The sequence below is a fragment of the Crotalus tigris genome, unplaced genomic scaffold (genome assembly GCF_016545835.1).
Source record: "Crotalus tigris isolate CLP2741 ecotype Arizona unplaced genomic scaffold, ASM1654583v1 scf7180000017774.6281472, whole genome shotgun sequence".
In the NCBI taxonomy this organism is placed as follows: domain Eukaryota; kingdom Metazoa; phylum Chordata; class Lepidosauria; order Squamata; family Viperidae; genus Crotalus; species Crotalus tigris.
The window spans coordinates 5640824-5657506 of record NW_024096625.1 but is presented as its reverse complement, the minus strand read 5'-3'; the positions used below and the strand labels follow the sequence as shown (position 1 = coordinate 5657506).

At 33.8% G+C, this 16683-nt stretch overlaps 1 protein-coding gene across 9 annotated transcripts in view; it reads right to left on the bottom strand.

Annotated features, from left to right (window-relative positions):
- FAM126A (family with sequence similarity 126 member A) overlaps positions 1–16683 on the bottom strand; it is a 57715-nt gene that overhangs the window by 4713 nt on the left and 36319 nt on the right. For 7 of the 9 annotated variants that reach the window (XR_005556502.1, XM_039342119.1, XM_039342121.1 and 4 more), the window contains 2 exons: positions 15539–15626; positions 6782–6941 (listed from right to left, as the gene is read on the bottom strand). Coding sequence is in view for 7 of the 9 variants with exons in the window: in XM_039342119.1 (XP_039198053.1) it covers positions 6782–6941; positions 15539–15626 (248 nt within the window). In the remaining 2 variants the exon portion in view is untranslated. Of the gene's footprint in view, positions 1–240; positions 5404–6781; positions 6942–15538; positions 15627–16683 lie in introns of those variants that run through there. The other 2 variants (XR_005556503.1, XM_039342126.1) reach the window with 2 other exon arrangements.

Below are 16683 nucleotides of genomic sequence, written 5' to 3'. Positions count from 1 at the left end.
ACAGAAAACCTAATAGCCTGAAGGTTTCAAAGTCAGAGGTTTAATTTCCTGGCCTGTCATTAGTAAAACAAGCCGAGGTGGTGCAGCAGTTAGAGTGCAGTACTGCAGGCCACTTTAACTGACTGTGTTCAGCAGGTCAGCGGTTCAAATCTCACCGGCTCAAGATTGACTCAGCCTTCCATCCTTCCGAGGTAGGTAAAATGAGGACCCAGATTGTTGGGGGCAATGTAAATATTTATATACATTGCTTACTGGTGTACACCGCTTAGAGAGTGCTTGCACTTAAAGCGGTATATAAGTCTCATAAATAAATAAATAAATAAATAAATAAATAAATAAATAAATAAATAAAAGGAATTCTTACATTATGTCTAGAGATACTATAAGCCATACAATGTTTCTGAAATTGGGATGGAATATAGATAGGTTGCAGTAAATAGATGTAACCGATTTATAAAATTGAAAATGAACTCTTTGGAGCCAATCTCAACTGAAAAAAGTACCTGTTACATACTAAAGGAACTCAATATATAAATACACTACTTTTACCATACAGTTATTTTTTACATATATCCATTAACAGTATAAGGAATATTTTACTTGGTTAAATATACATTAGTATCTCAGAACTAAATCAGTGATTTTGTTATATTCAACATTGTTTCTGAATTATTTTTACACTATTACACTGGAACAATTTTCTAAAATATGCAGGTTCAAATTATAAAAGAAAAATACTCTTTTTGAAAATTCAAGGATTTCTATCTTTCTGAATTCCAACAAATGATAAAGCTCCCTTTCTTGCCGTCTATGTTCTACATAATGTGATGCTTCCTCACAAGGACCAATATCCATATCATTTATCTTGTTATCACTAGTAGCATACAGCAGAGAGGAGACAATGCACTCAATCTTCCCATTTTCCAGACTTTCTTTGTGGATTGCCTGTATATACTCTGGGAAGTAAGGAAGACAAATAAGGCTTTATTAAAACTAAAGTGTGAATGCTGCATACTTTATATCACACATTGCTTCTACCTTTCTATTTCTATATCAAATAAATGTATAAAATAAAATGTAGATTGAACAAATGAATGCTTTAAATCAAATCAATATGTTACAGTAGTTTACAAAATACTTTGTTTTTATTCAATGAATTCTAAAAAGTTATTTCTAACAGTCATATCCTTGTATTATAAAATCTGCACAATAGCTTAACTAATGACAGCACAATTTCCAATGCAAACAACAGCAATAAAATGTATAAAATATTGTAAATAATAGGTCTTTTGGACACATATTACATATTAAAATATTTTTCTTTACGGATCTCTAAGTTCTTGAGTTTGATTTATAGAAATATTGTACTATTGAAAAAGAAATATAAATAGCAAGATATCTTTATCACAATTGCCCTAATTCATGAAGACTATGTATTTTGCATCTACAACTCACAATCACTTGTTTTGGAGTGTTTGATGACTGATACTTTAAGCACACGTTTGGCTAGTTACAATGACCTCACAGTTGTATACTTATGTACTGAATTGAAATATTCAGAATAAGTGATAAGCATTGACTGATATTTGGATTTGACCTGATTCAGCAATTCAGGAAATAGACCAGTTCATCAAATCCCCATACTTTCTGTAACTACCCTGGAAAACTACAAATAGCTGTAGCTTTTCACAGAAAAATATACAGCCATAGACACTACTGAGGGTATGAAATCTAGCCAATCTTATAGGTGACCGAATTTTGGAGAATAGCACTCTTTCACTCCTTTAAAGAGGTTTAGAATGGAGCCTTTAGTTTGTTTTGTTTTGGGACAAAATGGATTACTACAAAAAGAATGTGATTCAAGTTCATACCTCCCTCCTTCCTTTTCCTTCCTTTGAATTTAGTAGCCACCCAATTCCAATAGACTCTTGGTGGTATACAAACTGAAACATCTAGGGAGCTATAAAGGAGATTATATTATAAGAAAATCTCTATTACTCTTTCCTTCCTGCTTCTTCTCTCTCAAAGGTTTTCACATGAAACAAAAATTAAATGTAGTGGGCACAGAGTCATTGTTTTTTTCTTTTTGCAAATGCCCTCTGTACATTGCTTCATAGCACAAAGCATCACACTTCCAACTCAATTCAGATTACTTTAGAAGGATTTTGTTTTTTCTCTTTATGAAGGTACAAAATCAAATGTGCATCCTTAATAAATGTGTGAACATTTAAAATTACTTGTGATTTATTGATTTCTACATCATTATATAAAATAAAAGGACATGGGAAGAAGAAAAAAAGTAAAAACAAACCAAAGATAGTTGAGTATATAGGATGGTTTCACTGAACCAGCTGAGGAATAAATGGGGCAGTGAGTTTGGCTAAAGCTTGGAACAAAGCAAGCTCTAATAAACTGAAAGCTGTAGCAAGAACATAAATCTTTTTAAAAATGGAATGCTCTGCCAAACTAAAAAAAGTATGCTTAGACGCCATATAAACATAGTCAAAAACACTTTTAAAAGGAAAAGGGAAGTGAAAAGTATTGAGTCATCATAAGCATTTTTACAAAGTAAGTACCCTGTCAAATGGAAAAATAATGATTTAAGATATTATTACAGAATTCAGTTGAAAGAATAAACAACTTTTCAGAAGATCTTTACAAATCTGCATTTAGCTGATTAAATAAGAACAGATATCTCCAAAACATCCCCTTTTGATAACTGATTGCCTTTCAATGAGAATAGGCCTACTGGAAAATAAAAAGTGGTTTTAACATACTGTATTGCACCAAGTTTCTAAGCTAGTTTTATTAGAAGTCCCATACCCACAAACTTTAACAATGGTGCTATTTTTAATAAAAGTTATATAGTGCATAGCACATCAAGCTGTTTGTCTGCCTATTATCATTTATTTATTTATATAAATATAGCAAGTAACACCATCGTAGCCCAAAACCTGAACAAAAAGTCAGATCTTCAAGGTTTTTTTAAAAAAACAACAACAAAGCTGTTACTCTCTGGACCTCTTATCCCACAAGAAAGCACTATTTAATGATAGAACCTGAAGCACACCAACTTTGTTTTATGTTATAGGCCAAACATGGATAAACAGCATTCCAAATGCCTGATGTTTTAGGGAACAAAATAAAAACATCTTTCTAATTCTCCTGGATGCCTTTCTCCTTTTGATTCCCTCTTTCCTCCCTGCACTCTCAAACCACTATTAAAGCCTGGTTTATCTCTGAACAAAAGTCTACCTGTAACGGGTTGTGGTTTTCTGTTGCAAATTCTCAATTCCGTTCTTTTTCGCAGAATGTTATGAAATTGACAGGAAAGATGTTTTTCTTCTTCTATGACTGAACTATGTCACACAAAGTGAAAATTGCTTTAAAACAATGGTGAGGTTACATACAGTACATGTACTAATTCAGGCATTCTGCATAAGCCATAATTTACAAAATAGCTGAAGCTGCACATTGGAAATAAAATTTAAAAGTCCTATGAATGCCAAATAGCAGAAGGAAAATATTATCTCCCTGTTTTTTTAATTATAGCATTTAACTTACAGATGGTGTTTATATTTAATTTGTTTTTCTCCCTATGATGCATGTATCACACATTCATTCATTCTCTGCTCCACTGGAATTAAATAATGAATAAGAAAGCAATTCCAAATTTTCTTTTAATTTTTTTTTCATTTCTTTGCTTTAACATTAATACTGACTAAATTATCTACCATTTTTAAGAGGGATTAATGATTCCAATCAGTATTACCGTAAATACCGACGTACAAGGCGACCCGGCGTATAAGACGACCCCCGTCTTTATAGCCGGGCCGCATTCCTAGAACGTCGTCTTATACGCCGGAAACTACCAGTATTTCCGGCGTATAAGATGACTCGGTGTATAAGACGACCCCCGTCTTTGGCGCCGATTTCAGCGCTTGCAGAAGTCGTCTTATACGCCGGCATTTACGGTACCACTGTTTATCACAAAAAAAAATATTAGTCTACACTTTTGTGATCTAGGTACAGGTTATCTGATTTCAACATCTTGCAATCTTTACTTTGTATCACAGTACGACAGTTTAATGGCAAAGCATCAATTTTAGTTAATTGAAGAATTCTGTTTAATTTTTCCTTACCAACATGTGCATTAATTTATCTTATAATATAATGTGAATGTTCAGCCACACTTACAATAGATACAAAAAAATTAAGCCTCCTAGAGATTATATTATTCTATTATAATCCAGAAGGAAAAATAAACACTATATCAAGTATTCTAATTCTGAAATAGACCTATATGTAACCAGTTGACTAAAAAATAATCAGTAGAAACCAATGCTTCTGAATAAGACAGAGCATAAAACATGTTTCTGAAAAGAGCAGCAAACTATACCATTTTCTTAAAACATAATTTCTCCACAAGGTCATGATTTTCTTAAAGATGCTTTTTGGCATTTTGTCTGGATCTCAATGAATAATTCCGTCTCACAATTGCATAGCAGATTAAGCAGCAACAGTGGTGATCAGGTCTATTAAGTCAGATCTTAAGGGATATATAATCCAAAATTCTAATCAACTTCAAAAACTGAGATAACAATATTGAAAAACCAAGAATATGCCACCCTTTTCAAATTAATAAATAAATGATTATACTAAATATGGAAAATAAATCTAAACATGAAAGTACATCTCTTTTAAAATATAGTTTATCTTGAAGCAAAATGTTACTTTCTTCTGAATTATAAACCAACATTTAAAAAAGATGTCTTTACATTTTTTTTCATATTGTGGTTCACATATCACAGATACTTAACAGTGTTCAAAATTTAGTCATACAATAATAAAACAAATACCCTGGTACACATTTTTCTATTGTTCCCGCTATTGTTCTGCCAGCAGAACACTGAACAAGTCAATATTTATTTAACCCAGTTAAAACTCTAGACTTGTTCTCCTAACAAGCCAGGTTCTAATAATAACCTGTTGAATGCAAGCTCCTTTCCAGCAGAAGTAATTAGAAGTATGTAGAAGCTCTTACATGTATTTGTAACAAATCAAAGTAATTTCATAGAAAATTGATCTATAAAATAGCCCCCAGATTCTCCCATCAGGAGCCAAAATGGTACTTCATTTCATCTTCATTTTGTCACATTATGAAATTCTTTTCCTGAAGGAAAAAGCATCCAATATATTGGATAATTAAGGATCTGCAGCAATGCTTGCATACCTTGCAAATTATCCTTCTTCTTAATAGAATAACTGTTCATCTTTATTGTAGTCAGTGGCTTTACTAATATTATCAAGGCTCATGCCTTATTGTTTGTTATCTGCTGCAGCAAACACTTGTCCTAACCATTGCCTCTTGAACTTCAGCACCTGTATCATCAAGCATGACTCCTGCGGAAAGGTAACATTGAAAAGTAGTGTCTGAAAAGTGCAAGATATGTATCCTTTCTGGACTACCAATATATTTATATTTATATAAAATATTGGAAACTACATTAGCTGAACCAAAAAAAAGAACAGGTTAGTTATGGAGTTTAAGCAATAAATCAGTATTCCCATTATAAGTTCTAACAGGGAATCAAAGAGAAACAGCAACTAGCCCTACCACTAATCAAAAATATAGGAAAAGGAAAAGGACTCTGCTATAGTTTATTTATAAAATTATATCTTCTTTGCGTTCAAATAAACTAATACTTTTATTTACTATTACGAACTATTCTGCATCCAACCTTAAAAGCCACAAAATCATTATTGGGTCTATGAATCCATTCTCTAGTGCTGAATGTACAGTATATCAAAAGACAGAAATACCTTAACAGTTCCAGCTATGTTTGCTATATCTGTAATGTACAAGACATAGTACATGAAGAACAAAAGCTCTGTACAATAATCAGTATAAAACTTTCATTAATGTCAGCATATATATATAAACACTGCTGTAATAAAAAAATTGAGGGAATTTATGTTGGATTAAGAAAAATAACATGATTAATCAACCATGTCAATAATTACTTTTAAACAATGATATATTTGAAATTATGATATAATACAGAATTAGAGAAAGTCTTATGGTCCAATAGGAGTAGAGGAGATGCTAAAAATCTATTTTAGCAATCAAAATATTGATAACAATTTTAATTATGCTGTTTAAGTAATGAAAGCAAGATACTTTACACTCTGGCGAGGGTGATAAACGTATGCAGTATATCTTATCCAAACTACTTACACAGTGCTAGAAGTGCTAGACTGTTATTATAATAAAAGTAAGAATGATTATTTTGGCAATGTAATTATAATAATTATAACTGAATAGTGTTTTGGGTAAACAAGGCATTTAAGTTACCCTTTTTCTCTAGAAAAAAATGCAATATTTTACTTTTTATGAAGATACAGCATTTCAAGCTAAAATACCTACTAATGATCAAATTCTAGATATGAAGCATTGAGGGCTCAAAAGTGCAATGAATATATTAAACCAGAATTTTAATATAATGTATAGCATTAATCAACAATAAATAATATAAAGTGAACTGTAAAATAAGCATTGCCTGGTTCCTTATGCTAATGAAAACCGAGGAAGACATAAAACTTCTTTTTATTAGAGAAATAAAATAACATAAAAGTTAATTAACCTTTTTATACTAATATGTATGTGATCTCTTATTAGTATAAATAAGAATATCAATTTTTAGATAATCATGGATATCAATTTTGGAATATCAATTTTTTGTTATGGCATAACTAATATTTTCAGAACCAAAGTTCTTACCATGTCTTTTCCATCTATGGCCCCGAATAGACATGCTGGTCACAGCATTTCTTGATATCCTCGATGCTGTAGGAGTAATTTCAACCTGAATACATTTAGTACCTTCTTTGTTAGATTTTATGGCACCTTGAGGCAATGAAGCTTTTATTGCATTAGCTACCTAAAGAAAATAATAATAATTAAATAAAATGTGGGTGAGATTGTCATGTTAACATTGGATTTTGCATTGTAACAATATTTATCATACATCAAGAATTGCATCAGATATGACAAAAATCAAGAGAGGTAGTAATTTGACTTCCATCTGTTCACAATTACTGCTTTAGTTCAGATGATTAAAGACTTCAATCAGAAAACATTTGCTCTAAAAGCTATTGCCAAATCCCAATAATGATTACATTTTCTCATCTTGTTTTTTTACGCCACCCACTAAACAGTGTACATTTTTTCCCATGACAATTTATTTCCTTTGTACAATCATTCTTTCAGTAGCTGAAATCTTTGAAACTAAGAATAATAATGTGTGTCTGCATAAAATCCAGAAAAGCATTTTCTGCCAGTTATTTGATGAACCATCTAGTATAATAGACTGTTGGTTTCTCACTAGTGAGACTTCCTCTTAGCTCCCAATGATCCTGCTAAAAATTGCTGTTCTCTGTAGCATAGAATATTTATGACTTCCGATTAATCCAATGTTGCAGATATATACAATAGGGCTGTGCAAAGCCTCTATTCTGAAGACAAAAATGTGCTCTTGACTATGCAAAACAATGATATGAACACAATACCATCGACACCTGTCTTTAGGGCATTGGAAAAAATAGTTTTAAGTTGCAGACACCTGCTGTGTTCATGCTCATTGCACTCTGAAGCATGAATCCAGTCCTGCTTTAGGCATAGGTGAAGCTTTAAACCAGTTATGTTCTCTCAGCCTTAGAAAGAAAGCAATGGCAAACTGTTTCTGAAAAGGTTGTCAAGAAAACTGCATAAATTTGTCCAGACAATTGCAAAGAGTTAAAACGGACTTGAAAGTTAAAAAAAGAAAAAAAGTAAAACATGGTTCAATTATCTGATACAAATATAAAACAATAACACAGGCCTGAACAGCCTGGGAAGTTTTATAAAATTGGAATTATGCACTTAAACTATGTCTATAAAAATTGCAATATAAAAACATTTTCATGAGTCACAAGGGCAAAGACACTGTTGAATATGACTATATCTGCCTGCAGAACTGTAACATATCAAAATGCGCTCTCATAAGTACTCTCCGTTGTTTTGTTGTTGTTGTTGTTAATTACGAAGTCGTGTCCGACCCATCGCGACCCCATGGACAATGTTCCTCCAGGTCTTCCTGTCCTCTACCATCTTCTGAAGTCCATTTAAATTCACACCTACTGCTTCAGTGACTCTATCCAGCCATCTCATTCTCTGTCGTCCCCTTCTTCTATTGCCCTCAATCTTTCCCAGCATTAGGCCCTTCTCCAGTGAGTCCTTCCTTCTCATTAGGTGGCCAAAGTATTTGAGTTTCAACTTCAGGATCTGGCCTTCTAAAGAGCAGTCGGGGTTGATCTCTTCTAGGACTGACCGGTTTGAACGCCTTGCAGTCCAAGGGACTCGCAGGAGTCTTCTCCAGCACCATAGTTCAAAGGCCTCAATTCTTTGGCGCTCAGCCTTTCTTATGGTCCAACTTTCACAGCCATACATTGCAACTGGGAAAACCATGGCCTGGACTATACGCACTTTTGTTGGCAGGGTGGTGTCTCTGCTTTTTAGTATGCTGTCTAGATTTGCCATAGCTTTCCTCCCCAGGAGCAAGCTTCTTTTAATTTCTTGGCTGCAGTCCCCATCTGAGGTGATCTTGGAGCCCAGAAAAATAAAATCTGTCACTACCTCCATTTCTTCCCCATCTATTTGCCAGGAATTGAGAGGGCCGGATGCCATGATTTTGGTTTTCTTAATGTTGAGTTTCAAGCCAACTTTTGCACTCTCCTTCTTCACCCGCATCAAGAGGCTCTTTAGTTCCTCTTCACTTTCTGCCATTAGAGTGGTATCATCTGCATATCTTAGGTTGTTGATATTTCTCCCGGCAATCTTAATTCCAACTTTTGATTCATCTAGCCCTGCCTTTCTCATGATGTGCTCTGCATATAAGTTAAATAGGCAGGGCGACAGTATACAGCCTTGCCGGACTCCTTTTCCAATTTTGAACCAATCAGTGGTTCCGTGTTCGGTTCTCACTGTTGCTTCTTGACCCGCATATAGGTTTCTCAAGAGACAAATGAGATGGTCTGGTACTCCCATCTCTTTAAGAACTTGCCACAATTTGTTGTGATCCACACAATCAAAGGCTTTTGCATAGTCAATGAAGCAGAAGTAGATTTTTTCTGGAACTCCCTAGCTTTCTCCATGATCCAGCGTATGTTGGCAATTTGATCACTAGTTCCTCTGCCTCTTCGAAATCCTGCCTGTACTTCTGGTAGTTCTCGATCCCCATACTGCTGGAGTCTAGCTTGTAGGATTTTAAGCATAACTTTACTAGCATGTGAAATGAGTGCAATGGTGCGATAGTTTGAACATTCTTTGGCATTGCCTTTCTTTGGAATTGGAATTAAACTGACCTTTTCCAATCCTGTGGCCACTGTTGAGTTTTCCAAATTTGCTGGCAAATTGAGTGTAGCACTTTTACTGCATCGTCTTTTAAGATTTTGAATAGCTCAGCTGGAATACTGTCACCTCCACTAGCTTTGTTGTTGCTCAAATTTTCTAAGGCCCATTTCACTTCACATTCTAGGATGTCTGGTTCGAGGTCAGTGACCATCTCATTGTGGTTATCTGGGATGTTAAGCTCATTCTTGTATATTTCTTCTGTGTAGTTTTGCCATCTCTTCTTAATCTCTTCTGCCTCTGTTAGGTCTCTGCCATTTTGGTTCTTTATCATGCCCATCTTTGCATGAAACATTTCCTTCATATCTCCAATTTTCTTGAAGAGATCTCTGGCCCTCCCTATTCTGTTGTTTTCTTCTATTTCTTTGCACTGTTCATTTAAGAAGGCATTCTTATCTCTTCTAGCTACTCTCTGTAATTCTGCATTCAATTGGGTGTATCTTTCTCTTTCTCCTTTGCCTTTCGCTTCCCTTCTTTCCTCAGCTATTTGCAAAGCTTCCTCAGACAGCCATTTTGCTTTCTTGCATTTCTTTTTCTTTGGGATGGTTTTAGTTGCTACCTCTTGTACAATGTTGCGAACTTCCATCCATAGTTCTTCAGGCACTCTGTCTATCAGATCTAATTCCTTAAATCTATTTGTCACCTCTACTGTATATTCATCAGGAATATGATTTAGTTCATACCTGAGTGGCCTAGTGCTTTTCCCTACTTTTTTCAATTTAAGCCTAAATTTTGCAACGAGAAGCTCATGATCTGAGCCACAGTCAGCTCCTGGTCTTGTTTTTACTGACTGTATACAGCTTCTCCATCTTTGGCTGCAGAGCACATAGTCAATCTGATTTCTATGTTGACCGTCTGGTGATGTCCATGTGTAGAGCCGTCTCTTGGGTTGTTGGAAAAGAGTGTTTGTTATGACCATCGTATTCTCTTGACAAAATTCTATTAGCCTGTGCCCTGCTTCATTTTGTACTCCAAGGCCAAACTTGCCTGTTATTCCGGTTATCTTTTGGCTTCCTACCTTAGCATTCCAATCCCCCATGATGATAAGGACATCATTTTTTGGTGTTAATTCTATAAGGTGCTGTAGGGCTTCATAGAACCGGTCAATTTCATCCTCTTCAGCACCAGTGGTTGGGGCATAGATTTGGACTACTGTGATATTGAATGGTTTGCCTTGGATTCGAATTGAGATCATTCTGTCATTTTGGGGATTGTATCCCAGTATTGCTTTTCCTATTCTTTTATTTACTATGAAGGCTACTCCATTTCTTCTGAGGGATTCTTGCCCACAGTAGTATACCTGATAGTCATCTGAGTTAAATTCACCCATTCCTGTCCATTTTAGTTCGCTGATTCCTAAGATGTCAATGTTCATTCTTGTCATCTCTTTTTTGACTACGTCTAGCTTGCCTTGATTCATGGATCTTACATTCCAGGTTCCTATGGAGAAAAAATCTTTACAGCATCAGACTTTCCTTTCACCACCAGATATATCCACAGCTGAGCGTCCTTTCGGCTTTGGCCCAGTCGCTTCATTCTTTCTGGCGCTACTAGTACTAGCCCTCTGCTCTTCCACAGTAGCATATTGGACACCTTCCGACCTGAGGGGCTCATCTTCCAGCGTCATATCTTTTTTCCTTTTAGTACTGTCCATGGGGTTTTCATGGCAAAGATACTGGAGTGGTTTGCCATTTCCTTCTCCAGTGGATCACATTTTGTCAGAACTCTCTGCTATAACCTGCCCGTCTTGGGTGGCCCTGCACAGCATAGCTTATAGCTTCATTGAGTTATGCAAGCCCCTTCGCAGTAATCCATGAAGGGGATTACTTTGTTTATGTAATGTCAAACAGAAGATACAAAACAGGTTTCCTCTATGCCAGGGGTAGGCAACCTCATCTCTTTTATGACTCATGGACTTCAACTCCCAGAATTCCTGAGTCAGCATATACTCATAAAAGAGACGAGGTTGCCTACCCTTGCTCTATGCAAATGACTCAGTTTCACAATCCATCACATAAGAAGGCAACATGTTACTGAAAACTATTATCCTCACATTATTGCTTTACAGATACTGATGCTTACTCGTAGCACCAGGAAAGGCCACTTTCCACTTTAGATGGAAAATTAGATTAACCCAGGCAAAATTATTTTTGGCCAATACTTGCTAAATGTAAGCCAGGCTTTGTTTTCAACTTTCAACATTCAAGACAGTAATCATGAAGTTTTCTTTGATGCACATATTTTAGAAATCCAAAATTGCTGTGAGAAATCTAAATTGCAGCACTCTGTAATTACAATAAGGGCCCAATTCTGTATCATACAAAAGCTGATTTTGCCTTTATGGCACTCTTTTGATAATTTACCTCTAAGCATTATTCACTAAAATGATGGGCTTATGCCCTCAAATCCTTCCTAAAATAAAAAACATTATTGAGAGCAACACTACAGTTGCATACAATAATACTGGAATGTTTAAATCAACTACTTTAAGTGGTGGTGCTCCACTGTCTCTAGAGTTTGAACTAAGATTGAAAAGTAAAATGCTAAAATATAATCTTGTTTTACAATCTTTTTGCATTGGTATTGTAATCTGTCCCATTCAGATTACATTTAACTCTTACACAGGTGCTAATGTGTTGATGACAAACAGTATACCTGTTTGTCCCCAAATTTGTCTGTCTCCTGAACTTACAACTATTTGTTTAGTAACCATTCAAAGTTACAACAGCACTGAAAAAAGTAACTTATGACTAGTTCTCACACTTACAACTTGGCAGCTGGCATGTATTTATGACAGTTGCACTGTCCCGGGGTCATGTGATCACCATTTTTGACCTTTCCAATCAACTTCTAGAAAGCAATGTCAATGGGGGATGCCAGGTTCATTCTAAGACTGCATGATTCACTTAATAACTACAATTAGTTGCTTAACAATTGTGACAAAAAGGTCATAAAATGGAGAAAAAAATAAGACTAAAATATTGTCAAAAAACATGACTAACTCGGATAAGGAGATTTTAGTTAGACTGACAGGTTTCGAGGTTGTTGATAAGGTAAAATATCTGAGGGTTATCTTATCTGCTTCCAATGCAAAACTGTATAAAAATAATTATGAAAGGCTGTGGTCTAAAATACAAAAGGATTTAGAGAATTGGAAAAAGTTGCAATTGTCTCTACTGGGGAGAATAGCAGCGATTAAAATGAATATCTTGCCAAAGTTTCTTTTTCTATTTCAAATGATACCTATTTTAAAGAAAGAAGCAAATCTAGATGAATGGCAGAAAGGTATCAATAAATTTGTTTGGGCAGGGAAAAAACCAAGAGTGAAACTTAAAATTATACAAGATATACGAGAGAGAGGTGGACTCAAGGTACCGAATTTGAAATTGTATTATGATGCTGTGGTTTTAACATTAATTAGTGATTGGGTTAATTTAACAAATGTAGATATACTCCTTTTGGAGGGGTGGGATTTATTATTTGGATGGCATGCCTATTTAATTTATAATAAAAAAGTTGATAGGGTTTTTAAGTATCATATTTTAAGAACTTCTTTACTTCGTGTTTGGAAGAAATATTATAGAATTGATTCAAGAATTCCATTATGGGCTATTCCATGGCATGCAATAGAAGGAATAAGGAAAGGAGTTAAGATGGATAAGATTTCTTATATACAATTACTTAAGTGGGATGGTAAAAATTGGCAATTAAAATCCATAGATGAATTAGCACAAGAAAATATTAATTAGTCATGGTTTCAGTACAGACAATTATTGGAAAGGTGGAAGATAGATTATAAAGTGGGTTTGCTTAGAGAGGATGAGAACTTGTTAAAACAAATTAGAGATCAAAGCCGAACCCACATAAAAAGAATTTATGGTGTATTAGTGGAATTGGATTCAGAAGCAGAATTAGTTAAAGATTGTATGGTTAAATGGGCTCAAAATTTTGATGAACCGATTCTATTAGATACATGGGAGACTATTTGGGTGAGGAATGTTAAATTTACACAAGCGCAAAATTTACGGGAAAATTTCTATAAAATGTTTTATAGATGGCACGTTGATCCACAAAAAATGTCTCGTATGTATTCAAATTTGCAGCCTAAATGTTGGAGATGTGGTTGCTTGGACGCAACGTATTATCATATCTGGTGGTCATGTAAAAGTGTAAAAGCCTTTTGGATTAAGATATGGTGGAATATTCAAAGAATTTTTAAAAGAAGGATAAAATTTACCCCACAACTGTTTTTGTTGGGTATTGTTTTTGATTGTGATGACAAGGAGATTATTTTAATGTTAAATTTAATTACAGCGGCAAGGTTGTTAATAGGGCAATATTGGAAGAAGGAATCTTTGTCTACTATCAAGAATGGTTTTTTAAAGTTTCTTACTTAGCTGAAATGGCAAAAATTTCGGCTTTCTTGAAAGATCAATCGCAAGAGAAGTATCTCTTGGTGTGGAAAAGATGGATAAATTTTATACAATATATGATATAAGAAAATATCATTTAGCTTTTGAATAATTTATATTTAAAGTTTAAGATTTTTTGTGTTTTTTATTATTATTAATATTTTTTAATTTTTTAATTTTCTTTTTTTTTCTCTTTCTGTCTTTTATACATAATGGAATTAAAGTATTTAATAATTAGTTTACTGAATGTAATTATATTTGTTTAAGGTTTTTTTGGGTTTAAAAGGTTTTTTTCTTTTAAGTTCTAGTTAACCCTGTATTCAGCTCTGGGAAGAATGGGGGAGGGTTTTGGGGTGGGTTGGGAGGGATTGGGGAAGGGGTTTTTATTGTAAAATTTTAAAAATTTATAATAAAAAAGGGGGGAATTATAATACCTAAACCCCACTGGGTATCATAACATCTTATCAATATCTATGAAGACAGAAGCCAAAAGTGTAACTTATCACTTCATATTGACCTTAAATAACTCTGATATTTAAGACAGTTACTTCCTGGCATCTTTCCAGGCCTATTCTATTGAGAATTCTATTGCTCTAACTGAAAGCCAGTTTTGTCTGATTGTTAAGGCACACCAGGCTAGAACCAGGAGACTGTGAATTTTAGTCTCAATGTAAAAGTGAAAAGGTGGGTAACTGGGCCAGTGACTCTCTTTCAACTCAATCCATCTCACTAAGGTGTTATGGAGAAAATAGTAGAAGGAAAGAGTATTAGGTATGTTTGCCTTCTTGAGTTTTTTATAAAAATAATAAAGACAGAATTTTAAAAATCTAAATAAGACAAATATTAACTTTTATATCTTAGAAACTAAGCGAAGAGTACATCTTCAAAAAATGCTGAGCATGATCTATGTGGATGTTCCACTTCTCTACTAAGACATGGCTGATTATCGGAGAAGGATGTTTATGAGTAAGATAGTTGATCTTTCCTCCTTAAAGAACTAAAAAAGTTTATTAGTTTTGCAATCCAACAAATTTTTATTTCATTAATATTTGGAGAAATTATGTGAAAAATAATTCCTACCAACAGTGCCCTGGCATTTAGAAACTTGCTTTACTATTTAACTTATCAACAAAATGTTCTAATCAATTTTCAATGCAATGAAGTCAATTTTCAAACCATATAATCAATTTTACCTGTCCAGTGAAATCTTTAGGAAAAGTACTTTACACATTGTGATTAATTAAATTATCTGGTGGTGATAAAACAAATCAAGAAACAGATAATCTGGTAGTGACATCTATTACAAAACTCCACAATCTTAGAATATCAATTTAGTTCTTGTATTTTTTCCACTACATAAATACTTTATTTATTACAAAAATAATTCAACGTATCAATAATCTGTTTTTGTTTCTTGTTATAGAATGTTAGGACAACTGCGCAGTCCATGAGAACATGATTTTCAGAAAGTTTACTTTGTTTTAAATTATTTTAAGCATTATAACTGGTACTGTGACCAAATAAAAATTTGATGATGTGATGGGATGATGATGATGATCACTTAAACATTTTATGTTTCTGTTAAGTTACTTCAATTATGTAAGTTAAAAATACAAACATTTTCAAAATAAATTTAAAAACCTGATTGTAAAGAATAAATTTGACATAAAACACCTACCAATAGAGGTTCTGGATATAACTCCAATTGTGCTCTGTATAAAACATCATCCATTGCTTTGCGAGCCAGATCCCATTCTCCATTATAACTAGAATGTTAAGCCAAAAAAATGAAAACTGACCGCATGCTATTATATAGTATGATTATTCTTTCATTATCATACCATGCATATTAGTCATGAACAGATATTTAGTAAATGGTTTATAATATTAAAAATTCAAAAATTATATATTCAAGAAAAATTAATAATATTAAGAAATATTTCAATGATTATGGAATATACTTTACTTCTATTCATTTGACTATGTCTAGGTCATCTTATTTTGTTCCCTTCTGTAATGTTAGGTAAGAAATATATATTGCAACTGTTATAATATTTTGGAAAATCAGATCGGCAATTGATTCTTTATATCTTTTGTTATAACATTCATATCCACCATGAATTCAAAATGGTTCAGTATGATAGAACAAGGATATGATGTTTCATAGTACTTTTTATAAACAAGTCAGATCTCAGTGATTTGTTGCTCCATACCCTACTTTTTTAATGTCCAAGAGCCTCCCTAACCATACTACTGAAATTCAGTAGCTTTATTTCCTGAGATTATTAGCAAAGAGCAGTAGTGCAAGTCATAAGTATAATAATACAGGAAAAAAAGAAAAAAATGCTGCAACTCTACTGAAACCAGAAGAAAGCCTGAAAATGTATTGCACCATGCATAATGAAGTTCCACCCATTCAACATTCACTCTTGGTCTGTATTTCAAGGTGGTCATGAATTCAATGAATGGACTTATAAGTTACTCTTTTTCAAGCCACATGCCAAACAGAGTAAGTCCTAAAACCTTCCAGAAAGATTAATCTTTCTTGTACCTACAGTATACAGTACCAAGTGTCAAATGAGATGGGACAAAGCATTGATGTAACTGAAATCTCTAACGTTTTCAATCAGTTAGTATGAAACTACTAAATGACTTGTTATATATGGATATTATACTAACTCTTTCTCTACATCTACACACACACACACACACATACACACACACACATACACAGATAGGCAGACAGATATATATATTCTCTATAGAAGCATTAGTGATCAGACTACATTGATAAAATTTGTGCACGGGAAAAAATTAATATCT